This window comes from Hippocampus zosterae, chromosome 10, assembly GCF_025434085.1.
Source record: "Hippocampus zosterae strain Florida chromosome 10, ASM2543408v3, whole genome shotgun sequence".
Classification (NCBI taxonomy): Eukaryota; Metazoa; Chordata; class Actinopteri; order Syngnathiformes; family Syngnathidae; genus Hippocampus; species Hippocampus zosterae.
In genome coordinates this window covers 10,597,579-10,613,166 of record NC_067460.1, presented here as the reverse complement: position 1 = coordinate 10,613,166, position 15,588 = coordinate 10,597,579, and the positions used below count along the sequence as shown (strand labels likewise).

General features: G+C 42.3%; 1 protein-coding gene across 1 annotated transcript in view; it reads left to right on the top strand.

Annotated features, from left to right (window-relative positions):
• caln1 (calneuron 1) overlaps positions 1-15,588 on the top strand; it is a 19,406-nt gene that overhangs the window by 2,486 nt on the left and 1,332 nt on the right. The window contains exons 2-5 of the mRNA XM_052077559.1: positions 5,636-5,757; positions 9,411-9,554; positions 10,594-10,706; positions 14,660-14,816. Coding sequence (XP_051933519.1) covers positions 5,643-5,757; positions 9,411-9,554; positions 10,594-10,706; positions 14,660-14,816 — 529 coding nt within the window. The 5' untranslated portion in view covers positions 5,636-5,642. The remainder of the gene's footprint in view (positions 1-5,635; positions 5,758-9,410; positions 9,555-10,593; positions 10,707-14,659; positions 14,817-15,588) is intronic.

Genomic DNA, 15,588 nt, shown 5'->3' with positions numbered 1-15,588 from the left:
TCCTGTACCACGTGCCCCTCTATCTTCTCGTCTTTTCGGATCTCCGTTTCAAAGGCCTCTTGACCTCATCTCTGTTTTTTCATGTGTCTCCCGACCTTCTTTCATCTGCTTGCATTTCCTCTATTTCACGTGTGTCTCTGTATCTTCTCTCACGGGTCTCGAGCTTCCCTCCTGCGTCTCTTTACCTGCTCTTTGTTGGAAATGTTGGCATCTCTCTGTGGAGTGTGTCTGATAGTTTCTCAGTGTTTAAGTGGGACTCGGGGAGTGCTTCTCGCATCATGTCAGCAGGGCGGTGGGAGTCGCTTTGAGGATGAAAGGGAGGGAGACAGGGAGGGTTGATGAAGAGGAGGCGGTGGTGGGAGAGGGTAGAGAGCAGCATGAGGAGGGGGCGTTCGGTACCTGCTGCTTCCACGCTCAAATATTCAAAGCCATGCGGCGGCCGGGAGGTGAGCGGCAACCATGCTTGTCACGCACACGTCGTCGTGGGTTGTGAGGCTGCGGGGCTGCCAGCCGGACTAATGATGGAGGAGGAAGGAGGGGCAGCGGTCGAGGCGAACGGCAACCTGCCAGGCTACCTGAGGGACAGCGGGGCTTCAAGCCACATTCTTGCGCAGCCTCCTGATGATTTACACGGCGGGCGTCGTGGGTAAGAACCCCACACTGGATTGTTACGATCCATTTGAAACAGGTCACTGGTGGCTCTGAATGATTGAAAGCCAAACCGCTTTTGCTGCAGTGTTGTAGTCGGACCGTTTGGTTTGCTGTTGAATATCATCCATCCGTTCATTTTCTGTGGCATTTGTCCCGGTTAGAGTCGTGGGTTCGCTGGAGTCAACCAGAGCTGACTTTGGCCAGGAGTCGAGATCTCTCCTGGACTGGAGTCCGGTCAATTTCAGGGTGGGTCCTGACATTAACGTTCCCCATGCTGTATGTGTCGAGACAAAAAGTGGACTGGTTGGCAATCAATGTCAAGTCAGGTCACACATAATGAGAAAATGAACTCATCAATCAGTTAATGTCAGGCCGTATATGGACAGACAATGGTCGTGACACTGGTAAATGTCGTGGCACCTGTTGATAAAAAAAAGGGATGATCACCAGTCATTGTCAGAATACATAAAGACAAAAAATGTCACAGAGGACGCAGACAAACAACAGACTTGTTGCAGAGCCAATGTCAACAGATATATAGAACAATTGACTGGTCGCCACTCAACATTGTGCATAAAGACAAACGATGGACTGGTCGCCCATTAAAGTCAAGACATATACAACAAAGTGACTGGTCGTCAGTTAATGCCAGAACATGTGATGGCAAGCAATGGATTGGTCACCAGTCAACGTCAGGGCACTTATACACAAACAATGGACTCTTCCCCAACACCTGAGTGGAGCTCCATCCCGTAGCATGTGTCCGCGTTATAATGTGCGTGTGTGTGTGCGCGCGCGCGCATGTCGCAGCCAGTGAATTGTTGAGGTGATTTACTGTTATGGGATGTTAGCGGCGCTGAGGCTTGGGGCGGGCATTAAACTATGTCATATTTAAGGGCTTCTATGTCGCACTTTGAAACACTTTCAGGCTGTTTTTGTGTACATACAAGTAAATATATATATATATATATATATATATATATAGTTAACACACACTCACACACACGAACTCGATGAGGATGTGGAAAACCACACTTGAAGCCAATGGCAAGCCACTTACCCAAGTGTCCATCAAATGTGGCATATACCAAGGTGATGCACTCTCCCCACTGCTGTTCTGCATAGGACTGAACCCCCTAAGCCAAGTAATCACCAAGACAGGCTATGGATACCGCCTCAGAAATGGAGCTACAATCAGTCACCTCCTCTACATGGATGACATAAAGCTGTATGCTAAGAGCGAAAGGGACATAGATTCCCTGATCCACACAACCAGGATCTACAGCAGCGACATCGGGATGTCATTCGGGCATGAGAAATGTAGTCGGATGGTGACTAAGAGAGGAAGGGTAGTCCGCACTGAAGGGGTCTCACTCCCTGAAGGAACAATAACAGACATTGAGGACAGCTACAAGTACCTTGGTATACCACAAGCCAATGGCAACCTCGAACTGGCAACAAGGAAAGCGGCTACGGCCAAATACCTCCAGCGAGTGAGGCAAGTCCTAAGAAGCCAGCTCAATGGCAAGAATAAGACCCGGGCAATAAACAGCTATGCCCTGCCAGTGATCAGATACCCTGCAGGAATAATAAGGTGGCCAAAGGAAGAGATTCAGATCACGGACGTTAAGACCCGAAAGCTCCTAACCATGCATGGAGGGTTCCATCCCAAATCCAGCACCCTGAGACTGTACGCAAGCCGAAAGGAAGGAGGCCGGGGACTAGTGAGTGTGAGAGCCACTGTCCAAGATGAAACATCCAAGCTCCATGAATACATCAAGGAGAAGGCTCAAACGGATGACGTACTCAGAGAATGTCTCAGACAACCCCAAGGTCAAAATGGGAAACACCTCCGAAGGTGGTGGAGAATGACAGAGCGAAGATCCTGTGGGACTTCCAGATCCAGACTGACAAGATGGTAATGGCGAACCAACCAGATATCGTGATCATAGATAAAGGGCAGAGGAAAGCCGTTGTAGTGGATGTAGCGGTCCCAAGTGATGGAAACATCAGGAAGAAGGAACATGAGAAACTCGAGAAATACCAAGGGCTCAGAGAGGAGCTGGAGAGAGCCTGGAAGGTAAAGGTGACAGTCGTGCCTGTGGTGGTCGGAGCACTCGGGGCAGTAACCCCCAAACTAGATGAGTGGTTGTAACAGATCCCTGGAACAACATCGGACATCTCAGTCCAGAAATGTGCAGTGCTGGGAACAGCAAGGATACTGCGCAGAACCCTCAAGCTTCCTGGCCTCTGGTAGAGGACCCGAGCTGAATGAGGGACGGACACCACCCGAGGGGTGAGATGAGGATTTTTTTTTTTTTTTTAATATATATACACACACACACACACACACACACACACACACACACACACTAAATGTACAATATATGAGAGATAAGATGAGAGATTACAATCAGTCTTTTAGCAGTAACATTGTATCTGTATGTATATTCTCTCATCTCAACATCTGTTGCCAAGGCGATGAATGAGACCCGTCTCATTCAGGACTTATTGAAAAGGAAAAATGTTACTAGTATACGGATGTTTAGTTTTTTTTTTAGAGGGAAAAAAATGTCATTTTGCGAGTAACATTTTTTCAAGGAAAAAAGGTGTAGTCATACAATAGTAGTCATATTAATCTTGCTCCAACAGGTTTTTTTCCAACATTTTTACATTTTGCTTCTAGAATAAGTCAAGTCATTTTTTTTCAGGGGAGGGAAGAAAACAATTATCTTACTTAATCATACAGTTATGATATTTTCAACATTTTAAAAATGTTTTAAGTGTCTTTTTTAATCATAAACTAGTGCAATTTAGGAAGGATCAGACACAACTTTTTTTGAAAGACATAATTGTATAAATTGAAGAAAAATCTACATGTCCCAATTTGTATTTTTTCCCAGACCAAGTCCTTTTTTAAAGAATAAGATCTTACAAGAATATTTTTAATGTGATTTTCTTTTCTTTGATATAAAAAGTTGTAATTGTAAAAGAATAAAGCAATATGTTGTTTAGGACAAAAAGTCATCACATGAGAACAAGTAAATGAATGAGGTCTTATGTCTTGAAAATTCAGAATCTTGCAAGTATTTAGACTCTTTTCAAGAGAAAAAGTCAGAATATCAGGATTTTTTTTCTAAAATGTAAGATTAGAGTTAGATTTTCTAAATTAAAACAGCATGTGTAATTTTATGGAATCATGTTTTTTAAATTATTTTTACAGAAATAAAGTCATATTTTTGGAAAGAAAAATGTTGAATCATAATATAATCAATCTTTTTTTAACATTTGGAAATACCGGTAAATGTTTTTCCATTTTAAAAAGTTGCAGTTAAACAGAATGTTTTTTTGAAATTAGAATGGACTAAAAATACAGACGTACTGTTTTTGATATACCGGTATATATATAAATTTGTTTTTGGAGTTGGGGAGTGAAGAAACAACAGTAGCTGTCCTGCAAAAAAAGTCAGAATTTTAGAGCCACCGCATCAAGAGACAGCCGTCCTCAAGACCTCCGCGAATCTATGTAACACGCACACACACACACGCACATACACACACACACACTCAGTAGTCTAGTAGAGTGTCCCGCTGTGTGACTTTTCCATTTAGCGGATGAGTTATGCTTGTTTTATTGTTGTTTACGACCCTCTTTATAGAAGTTTTAGCTGGCAAACAATCCCCAAGAGGCAGCCCCAGGAAGCTATTCATCACCTGTGTGAACATTTCACTTCACGGAGCAAATTTCACAACACTAAAAAGTCAAGTTCAAGATGACTAGGGCAACACTTGGCAACATTTTAATTTCAGAACCTGCTCCCATAGAACATCCATCCATTTTATAGCGTGCTTATCCTCAAATTGGTCGTGGGCATGTTGGAGCCTATCCCAGCTGTCATCAGGCAGTAGGCGGGGTACACCCTGCACTGATTGCTGATTTATTGTGAAGAATTTCTTTGAAAATTCAACCCACAAACCCAATTTGACAGCAAAATAACATTTGGTAGACATGTCTACAATGAGCAGACGCACAAAAGAAATCATGCCCAAAAAGAAACATGGTGGCCGTGTTTAGCTCATTCGCACCCAACTGATTTCATTTAAAAGAATTTAGCCCCTGAAGCCAGTTTGATTTAGCAACATGAAATTTGGTCGACATGTCTATCATAAGTGGACAAAAATGATCAAGAGGTCTTGCCTGAAAAGACAGAGGAAGTTTCGGTCTGAATTGTTTGTCATAGAAACATTGAATTTGTTTGACGGCTCAGAGAATGGATGGATGGATGTCTATCATACAGAGACCCACAAAAAAGTCTCAAGAAGCCATGTTTGAAAACACACAAAGTCTCACGTTTTGGTTTCCAACAGCCTTTTTAGCACCCAACTGGATTTAAAAAAAAAAGAAAAAGACAATCATACCCTGAAGCTCGTTTGAATTAGAAACAGGAAATATGGATAACATGATGATCCTAAGTTGACCTACAAAAAAGTCTCAAGAAGCCATGACTGGACAAACACAGGAAGGCTGCCATTTTGGTTTGAAGTGGCCATTCTAAGGTCATTTTCTTAATGTCCTTCAAAGATAGACCATTTGTCGGGCTCGTGTCTAATTGCTCCCGAATGTGAATCATGTATGCTACATAGGTACTGTATATGATGCCAAATGGTGATTTTTTTTTTCATTTTCGCTCATTGAGTGTGGCCAGAGCATGGCAGCTAAGTGTGGTGACTTGCTATGAAACACAAACTAGACTAGGAATGTTTTGAACAGTCAGCTCCTAAAGCCAATCTGATTCACCAGCGTGAAAATTGGTTGTCATGTCTATCATTAATAGACCCACAAAAAAGCCATGGCTGAAAAGGCAACAGGAAGCATGTCATTTTGATTGGAAGCAGACATTTAAGGGTACAACAACTTTAGGCAAGGAGTGACATGCTGCTTCACCAAAAAACTTAATCTGATAGCGTTGTTGTGTGTTGCCAGGGAGAAGATGCCGTTCCATCATGTGACGGCAGGCCTGCTGTACAAAGGCAACTACCTGAGCCGCTCGCTCTCGGACACTGACAGCGACGTGTTGGCCAGTATCTCTGTGGAGGAACTCCATGGTGAGTCACATCTCATCATACAGTATTTCCATTCCATTTTTCTCTTTGATGTGAGCTGCACCATTTCGAAACGGTACCACACAAGCGCAATAAGAAACATTTTCTATTTTATCTCATTATGAACCCCAAGCACAAGCTCTCCTCAAAAGCAGATTGTTCATCTTTTCAGTCAGGAGTTTCAAGTTAGCCTGAAGATGTTTTGTGTTATTTTCTATCAAGCTTGTTATAATAATCCAAAAGTGGAGTGTCTCTTTGTGTGTGTGTGTGTGTGCGTGCATATGCGGCACAGCTTTCCCACTTTTTCGAGAAGAAACCGGCAAGCAGTGCAACTAAACACATCAAAGTCAGAGCAGAAAAATATGGGCTGCATACTAATCAACACACACACACACACACACACACACACATACTGACTGGTGCAGCGGCGCTGCACGCCAGTGCTGTATGTTACAACGCAGTATGTAACATGTACACCACAATGAACATCCATCCATCCATTTTCCGAACCACTCAAACCTCACTAGGGTCGCGGGGGGTGCTGGAGCCTATCCCAGCCGTCTTCGGGCAGTAGGCGGGGGACACCCTGAACCGGTTGCCAGCCAATCGCAGGGCACACAGAGACGAACAACCATGCGCACTCACACTCACACCTAGGGACAATTTACCGCGTTCAATCAGCCTGCCACGCATGTTTTTGGAACGTGGGAGCAAACCGGAGTACTCGGAGAAAACCCACGCAGGCCTGGGGAGAACATGTAAACTCCACACATGGAGGCCGGAGCTGGAATTGAACCCGGTACCTCTGCACTGTGAAGTCGACATGCTAACCGCTGGACTACCGGGCCGCCCACAATGAACACACGTGACATATATTTAAAAAAAAAAAAACAGAACCAAATCTAAAGGCAACACCTTGACTCCCATTTCGCATGATCTACTGTAAACTCCAAAATCTACAAAAGGCCCATTACTCTCAAATATTCTTGCACAAATCTGCCTAAATTTGTGTCAGCGAGCACCTTTCCTTTGCCGAGGTAATCCGCCCACCTCAAGATATTGCTTCATGTTTCTTTTTTCCTAAGGTTTGTTCCTGCTTGTACGATGAGTTTGGTAGTCTTGGTTCATGAAACCGGCCATGTTTGCTAGCTAGGCAAGGCGGCTCACCCTCACTCATGGAAATGCACGTTTGCACGTTTATATGTGCTCATGTCTTTTTTTTCTCTCTTTTTTTAACCTAAGTGAGTTGTCATATTGGCCACCGTGCTGAAAATTTTCTGGCTGTACAAAGGGCATCTACCATAAAGACCCTCCATACTATAACATACTGTACAATTCTATAAATAACCTTTTAAGTATAAAACACATACAGCATAATGCACTTACAACATTATGAACACACATAATCGAATGAACTTGTACATACATTTATAGCATTTAGAGCAGTGGTTCTTAACCTTGTTAGAGCACAGGCGATTGCTCTAAGACTGCAAGGGAAGCTTAGCGTCCCCTAAAATGTCAAAAAGTAAGTGATCAAATTATATGTGTGTGCGTACAATTGCGTGGACATGTCATTGACTCAACTTTTGTTCCGAATCAGCTTCTTATTACTGGTTACGACGCGACTCTCTTCTCATTCATTCCCGCAGCTTCACTGTGCTTTAAACTGTGGGGACGCTGAGCGTCGACCGCGCGGACGCTGGGCGTCTCGTGAGAGTTTAGTGTAGGTTGTCCCAATGCATTGAAACGAGACGAGTCATTGGATAATTGCTGGTTTTGTCCCGCCCATTGGACGCTCAGCGTCTTTGGGAGTCTATGGACAGTGGCCGTTTATAGGCTGGCTCGGAAACTCAGCTTTCTACATGATGATTGGATGATCTGTCTGAGGCTGAATCTCTTTTTGATTGACAGTAAAATGAGCCAATCACCGATCTTATAGTGAAGGCAACCTTCTCATTTTTTTGAAAAGGAACAGAGAGTACCGGTAGTATTCATGTATAAAAAAACGGACACATTTTATGATGCAGGCCAAAATTGAGCTTCCCCTCCTTGACAGACCAGCATCCGCCGCTGTGTTAGAGGTACCGAACCCAACCAGTCCATGTGCCCATTCACCGAACCCTTCATTCCTGAAAAATAAAAATGTGATTTTTTTTCTTTTTACTAATTCAAGACATAAAAAATGCATTTATAAAAAACTGAAAAAAACTAAACACAATTAGTATAAGCATAAAGTATACTTTTTTAATTAATTATTTTTTTTAATCGTGTATAAAATGAACCAGCCAGTGATGGCCAAGCGGACGTGTCAGAACTAATTGACACGTTGAGTCGGGTGTGTCTTATCCTCCATGGTAGAGGCTCTGTCGAACCCCTGAGACTTATTCACCAAACCCCTAGGATTCGATCGAACCCAGATTAAGAACCACTGATATAGAGCATCAGTGTACGTATACAAAAAATAAACATAATATATATTGCCTAACTGAGATCTATAATTGCATTGGTTTTCTTTTGCAGGTTGTAGCCAGTAAGTCGATGTGAAGGTCGTTTGAAGGCCATCAGCCTCCGTGTGCTCCCGCGGCCATTTTGGTGATAAATCCAGTTTTGGGACATTTACTTTTTATTTGCTTAATAGTTAATAATGGCAAGAGCTGCTAATTGCTAACAGCACTCTACGGACATGCACGCCGTTGACTTTTATTATACAGGCTGATGTTGTTGTGGATTTTGTTTAGCACCGTGATTGCTCAGAGGCTCGAGCACCCGATGGATTATTCTGCACCACGCGCACGTGCACACACACGCATGCGCTCACTTAATGGGAATCCAATGGTGTCACATTAAGGCGCCACCTGGAAAATTGCATCTGCAGAGAGGGCGAGAGTGAGAGGTTGTGTCAAAAGTGTTCATATGCTGGAAAGCATCGGCGCTGAATTAATAAGTCCATATTTCATTCATATTCATAAGCATGGACAATATCTGCAACGTAAGTTCATCTTCTATATATAAAACAGTGCTCCCCTGCGATATTGCTGTTCCTCCTTTGTACTGTTGCTTTATTGCTGATGTTTTTTTAATGGGTTTTTACAATGGTCGGCCAAGCCCCCATTGAGTTTAGTTTTTTTTCGCTGTCAAGAAATGGGAGACTTTCGTATAGTATCACTTTGGGGAAAATGAAAAGAAGACTCTTTCTTGCACAGTTCAGCAAATAAGATGCGAAAGCATGTCTGCTTCAAGCTTTGTTTATTTGTCGCTTGAAGTTTGAAGCGACAATTAATTTTCAGCAAGCTTACTAGCTTGCTGAAAATGTAATGCAAAACACCCTTGATGGACAAACAAAAATTAGCATGATGCCACGGTGATTTTAACGTTCAATCACTTGCTTCGTCATCGCACATGATGCAGCATCACATATGACTAAAGAGAACTTAACATTGCATTGTTAAACATCAAAATGTTCAACCAAACCACACAGTTCACCATTTGTCACACGCATATTAATTACTCTGTTGGGAATCTTCTCTGCCTCTTCTTCATGCTTTTAATTTTGTAAACTGATAGTTTAATTTTATTTAAACTATCAGTTAATTACATTGGTTATGCACATCAAAGATTGTTAAGTTGACTCGGTGCACTTCCTTTTTGTGTGGCAGAGATCCGGGAGGCCTTCAAGGTTCTGGATCGTGATGGGAACGGTTTCATCTCAAAGCAGGAGCTGGGAATGGCCATGCGCTCGCTGGGATACATGCCCAGCGAGGTGGAGCTCGCCATCATTATGCAGCGGCTCGACATGGATGGTGAGAGAGGCTCACACACACACGCACACACACACACACACGCATTTTGCATGCCTGCTTAATAATTCATCATTAGTTGTCACTCCTGACGCAAAGCATTCGCTTGATGATGCAACAGAGAAATGGAGCTAGCAGCGATATGTCAGTTTTTATTTTTCTAAAGGTTGAAGAACAATTTGTTTTGTGACCTTCATGTGTCTGACTTTTATTTTGAAAGTACAAAGAACCAGCAGCCGTGATGAAACACGAGTGAGTTGTTTTGTTTTGTTTTTTGTTTTCAAAAGATGAAAAGCCAGCTGCCATGAGACTATGTTATGTGGCATCTTTTATTTTGAAAAAAAAAATGATTGCTGAAGAGCTATTCACAACTCTTCTTATGGAGTGGTGATTTTTATTTTGAAAAGGATGAACAATCAACCACTGTTTCCTAGTTTTTATTTTGAAAGGATGAAGAATCAGCCTCTACATAACATTGTAGTGAGTCAGCTTTTATTTTGAAAGGATTAAGAATCACCTGATTTGTGACCTTGTAGTGTGGTATCTTTTATTTTGAAAGGCCTCATGTGAACTTATGGTCTGTTAGCTTTTATTTTGAAGGGATGAAGAATTAACTGTGCTGTGGGTTGTTCTGTATGTATGCATGCATGGTTGGATGTGTTAACTTTTATTCTGGAAGGATGAAGAACCAGCCTGCATGGTTCGTTGTTGTTGGACTTCCGGCTTTGACCCTTTTAGTCAGGCCACGAAGCCACAGCTATCACTTTGAAACAATAAAGAATCTGTCAACACAGGAAGTTGTGGAGTGGTAACTTTTAATATTGAGCGGATGAAGAATCATCCTTCGTGTGACCTTGTCACGCGTTAGCTTTTATTTTGAAAGAAGGAAGAACTTGCCTCCTTGTCGCGTGTTAGCTTTTATTTTGAAAGAATGAAGACCTGGCCTCCATATATTGTAGTTAGTTTATTTTGAAAGGATGAAGCACCATCTGCCACGTGACCATGTATATGTAGAGATGTTAATTTGTGTTTTATTGTGAAGGTGATGGCCAGGTGGACTTTGAGGAGTTCATGACCATCCTGGGCCCAAAACTTCTCTCTTCTGAAACCAGAGAAGGTTTCCTGGGAAGTACCATCGACACCATCTTCTGGCAGGTATTGTAACTGCACCAACACCACACTTGTGTCTCGTATATCTGTTAATCATGTCTGTGTTACTCTTCTAGTGTTACACGTTTACATTACATCGATTTGTGTTACATGTCAGTATGACGTAACTCTGTGTGACACATTTTTTTGTGTTACACCATTCGTGTTACGCTTTTTGTTGTTAGACATTTTTTGTGTCACACTCCTGTTTTCCACTTCAAAACCTGTACAGTGTATGTCTTATTTTGTCATTTTAAAACATTTTTATGTTAATGGGGTGTCTGAAACACTGACACCGCATTAATGCTGTTGTGTTACATGTTTGTGAAAGGGATCATGGTCAATACTTCACCCCGGATGCATTTATTGCGCTAATCACCGTCTCTGTCGGTTGACCGGCCATCAGAAGCAGTTTGTTTTCCTGCCCTCATGTGATTACTTTTTTTTAATTAGAGCTCAGTGTGGCACACTGTGACGATCTAATTCATCCATATGCAAATGAGGTGTCACACGCAACACAGCACAATGTATTGATGCAAATTAATCACATACGTTCATAGTAACATTGAGCCTATGATTCTCCATCCATCCATTATCCAAGCTCCTACTCCTCACGAGGGTCACGTGCGTGTTGGAGCCTATCCCAGCTAACTTCAGGCAGTAGGCGGGTGACACCCTGAACTCATTGCCAGACAATCGCAGCGCACACATTGACAAACAACAACCATTCACACTCACAATCATAATTCGGGAAAAATTTGAGTGTTCCAATTGACCTACCATGCATGTTCTGGGGACATGGGACGAAACTGGAATACCCGGAGAAAATTCCTCGAGGCACGGGGAGAAGAACATGCAAACTCCACACAGGAAGGCCAGGGCCACATTCAAACTCACGACCTCTGCACTGTGAAGTGGACATCCTCTGTGCCACCGCCGATGATTTATTCTGTTGTATTTGGGGGGGGGTTAAATTGATGACGTCTTAGCTTCTGTCAAAAGCATACAATACCTGCATTGTTTCAGATTATTTAAATCTATATTCACCAGATACTTCATTAGCAACAGATTTAACTTGTTTTCCAGGTCTGTTAAATGTGGTTGTGTTACATAAGATTTTGTTACACTTTTTATCTTGTTTGACTTTGCACTGGTAGAATTGGGCATAATGGACGCTCCATTATGCGTGTGTGCGCGCGTATGTGGTGTGTGTGTCTGTGTGTGTGCGTTTGTGTGCGTGCGTGTGTTTGTGTACGTTCGTGTGTGTGTGTGTGTGTGTGTGTGTGTGTGTGTGTGTATGTGCGCGCACACGTGCGTGCGTTTTTTTGTAGAAATATAGTTCAAATGTTTGAATCAATTGGAAAATGTATATATGTTAAATGTCTCTTGAATTGTGCATTTTATTGTGAAAATGTGGTCATCTTTATCATGTGATAAATAGTTCTGTGTTTCTCTTGAATGAGGTGAGCATGTTGGAATGGCTTTCATTTGATTGAGAAATGTGGAAGGAGTTAAATATGTAAAATATCTGTCTAGATTTGGGAATGACGTCATGGAAAATGTGACATAATGAAAAATAATTCCCAATTCAGTTAAGCTAACTGCATGGTGACGCTACACTTCACTGAAAATAACCTTGCGGAAAGATGAAATGTGTGTGTGGTTACGTGTCTTCAAGCACATGTTTACATGAGCAGATGAATTTATTTTGAGCTGAAGTGTGAAAGTGGTGCAACGTTCCACTCCATTTTTTCATGTGCAACTGCGGGCCTTTTTTTTGTCACTAAGTATAAATGTTTTGTGTTATCTCGGCCAATGACAACAAAATGTGAGGCAGAAGATTTGTTTGTTTGTTTGCAGCACCGTTTATCGAGAGTGGCTGAATGTGCGGCGCAGTCGATTCACGAGCGAAGAAGCCCCTGGGCTTAATAACGCGAATAATGAATCACACTGACACTAATTTGCTCTTGATGACTTTGGTCTTCACCTTTGAGCTGCTAAACGATGCCAAGAGGACTCTCAATCTCATGGACTCAGTTCTCCCCCCACCCCACCGCTCTCTCACACGTTTGCTCTTTGTGGCAAAACACATTAAAAAAAAAGAATTAAAACGCCACACATTATTTTGAAGTAAGCGGCCACTTTTGTCTTTCTATTACAAGTGTTTGTTACACATGACCGTGTTCCACTCTTAGGGTTTGTGCTGGTGCATATTAAATGTGTTGGTGTTAAATGAGCGCTCGTACGGTGTACGAGTGATTAGGACCTCTGTCCTCCAGTTTTTAGGATAAGCAGGTACAGAAAATTAATGAATGGATATGCTACACATTTGTGTTACTTTTACATATGTTTGTGTTACACGTTTTTTGTTGCATGTACATGTTACATACAGTATGTCTGGTCTGTTTCACGTCTGCTCTGTGTAACGCGTATTAAGAAGAAGAAGAAGAAAAAGAAGAAACACCTTTATTAGTCTCAAGGTCTGTGTTACAGTCCTTGGTCATATTTCGCTGTTCTATCATTTTAACATGTTACATATCTTTGATTTACAGCATTTGTGTTGCATTTCCTAAATGTGTAACATCTCTGTTCTGTTTCACATCTGGTCTGTGAAACACCTATTATGAGGTCTGTTGAACAGTTCTTTGTGCGACACAGTTTTAACAGGTTTTACTTCCTTGGATTGTACATATCTGAGTTTCATGAACGTGTGACACATTGTGTTTCATTTTTGTGTTACACATCTGTTACAGTTGTTTGTATTGCATGTCTGTGTTACCGTTTTTGTGCTACACTCTCTATTGCACAGGTCTATGTTTCTCTGTATTACAAATGTCTCTGTCACGTGCTTTTGCCGCATTACATCGTCTGTGACATTCTTTGCATTACACATGTGTGTGCAACACTTTATTGGAGCTACACATCTGTTACATATCATGTTTTTGTTAGATCTAGGTCTGTGTTACACTTTGTACGACATGTGTCTTTATTACTGTTGTTTTTGTGTTATATATAGCTGTCATGTTTCTTTGTTACATATCGATGTGCTGCATGTGTTCCGTTTTTGAGCCACACATCTTTGTCTTGCATGTTTTTATTACACCTCTTTGAGTTACACATTCCTGTGTTAGGTATCTTTCTTGTGTGTTACATTTTTTTAACGCCACGTGTGTTACAGTCTCTGTCTCGGTTGTGTTCCACTGTTAAATGTCTTTGTTACACAACAAGCCATTGTTACACTTATTCTGAAATCACTCACATTGTGTTACATTTTTTTAGATTGAATTGGAGTGCCATTTGGGGCCTTGGTAGATTTTAAAGTGGTTTCTTGTTGCACTTGATTAGCCCGAAGCGGAATGGATTTATTTGATCTATTCTGGGCATTTCCTGATTGGATGCTTTTGATTGTGGTGCATAATTTGATTGAGTAATACGTCAGCCCACCCCACCCCCTTCATTGTCATAACCGTGGACATGTTGTCTCTTAAAGATCACCGGGCGCTAGAGGAAAGTGGATGCTGGCTAGCGCAGGAAAATACATTTTTCATACTTTGCTTGTCTGCCACCTCCCCATCACCGGAGGCAACCAGCTTCAGGCAGCAGCAATCGGGCCACTGACCTCCCCCAAGGACAGGTGACATGCAGGTTTGGCTTGGATGGTGCCAGACATGCGTCACTCTGTTTAGGTCTAGTCAGCATATATTTTCTTTGTCCTCCTGACACCTGTCATTGAGTCCCTTAGGAGGACACAATTGAATCTGCACCCTAGCCTGACGTGATCTTATTGTGTTTACCTGTAAAAAATAGTGACCCCCACTCAATATCACAGATTTTGAAACAATCATTTTTCTAAGGGTTTTTTTCCACAGTATTTTCAGGAAAGTCTGAATTTAGACTTGCGCGCCTTCAATGTAATACAGCGGTGTGCCACAATTTTGTATGTGTGTGTGTGTGTGCAGTTCGATATGCAGAGGATCACCCTGGAGGAGCTGAAGCACGTCCTCTTCTACGCCTTCCGAGACCACCTGACCATGAAGGACATTGAGAACATCATCATCAATGAGGAAGAGAGCCTCAAGGAGAATGCAGGAAACTGTCAGACCGAATTTGAAGGAGGTACTCGTGAATACCTTCGTGTGTGTGTGTGTGTGTGTGTGTGTGTGTGTGTGTGTGTGTGTGTGTGTGTGTGTGTGTGTGTGTGTGTGTGTGTGTACTGTAAGCGTATATGGTATGTGGGGCTGTCAGAAAGTATTTGACATTTTCTCATCAACTTTCATGTCACCTACTGATTTATTGATTGGAAGATGCCGTCAACTCTGTGGGAGGAGGTGAGAAGGAGATGAATAGAGGATGAGGAGTTGAGGATGAGCAGATGGATGGAAGAAGACGGCAATGAGAAAATAAGCCTGAAGAGATGAGTAAGGTGTGGTTGGGAGGAGGATGACAAGACAATTAGAAAGGCAGACGGTCAATGGATAGGTGGGTAGGTAGGTACTGTAGGTAGGTAGCTTGTTGACATTCCAGCTAGCTAGCTATCTAGTTAGAATGTCAGGGCCCTGAGATTGCTGAGAATGTACTGCACATGTCAGGCTTTTAACAACTGTCAATGGGTAAACATTTCTGCACCTCAGAACGAAAGTGCATCATGATGTGATTTTTTTTTTAATTGTCAGTTTTTTAATTCCATTTTCTGTCTTCAAGAAAAGTAAGGTGACCTGGTGGGTCGATGCCCTAGCACCCTTTATTGACTATCCCCCACTGATGGCTGGATGGATAAATACAAACATTGGTGAACTGTGAAATGGTTTTAGGTTGTTGCGACTGCACCGATCCATTCAAGGACGCCCCGTAAACGCCAGTACTGTGGCTTGACACTTTTTCTCATGTC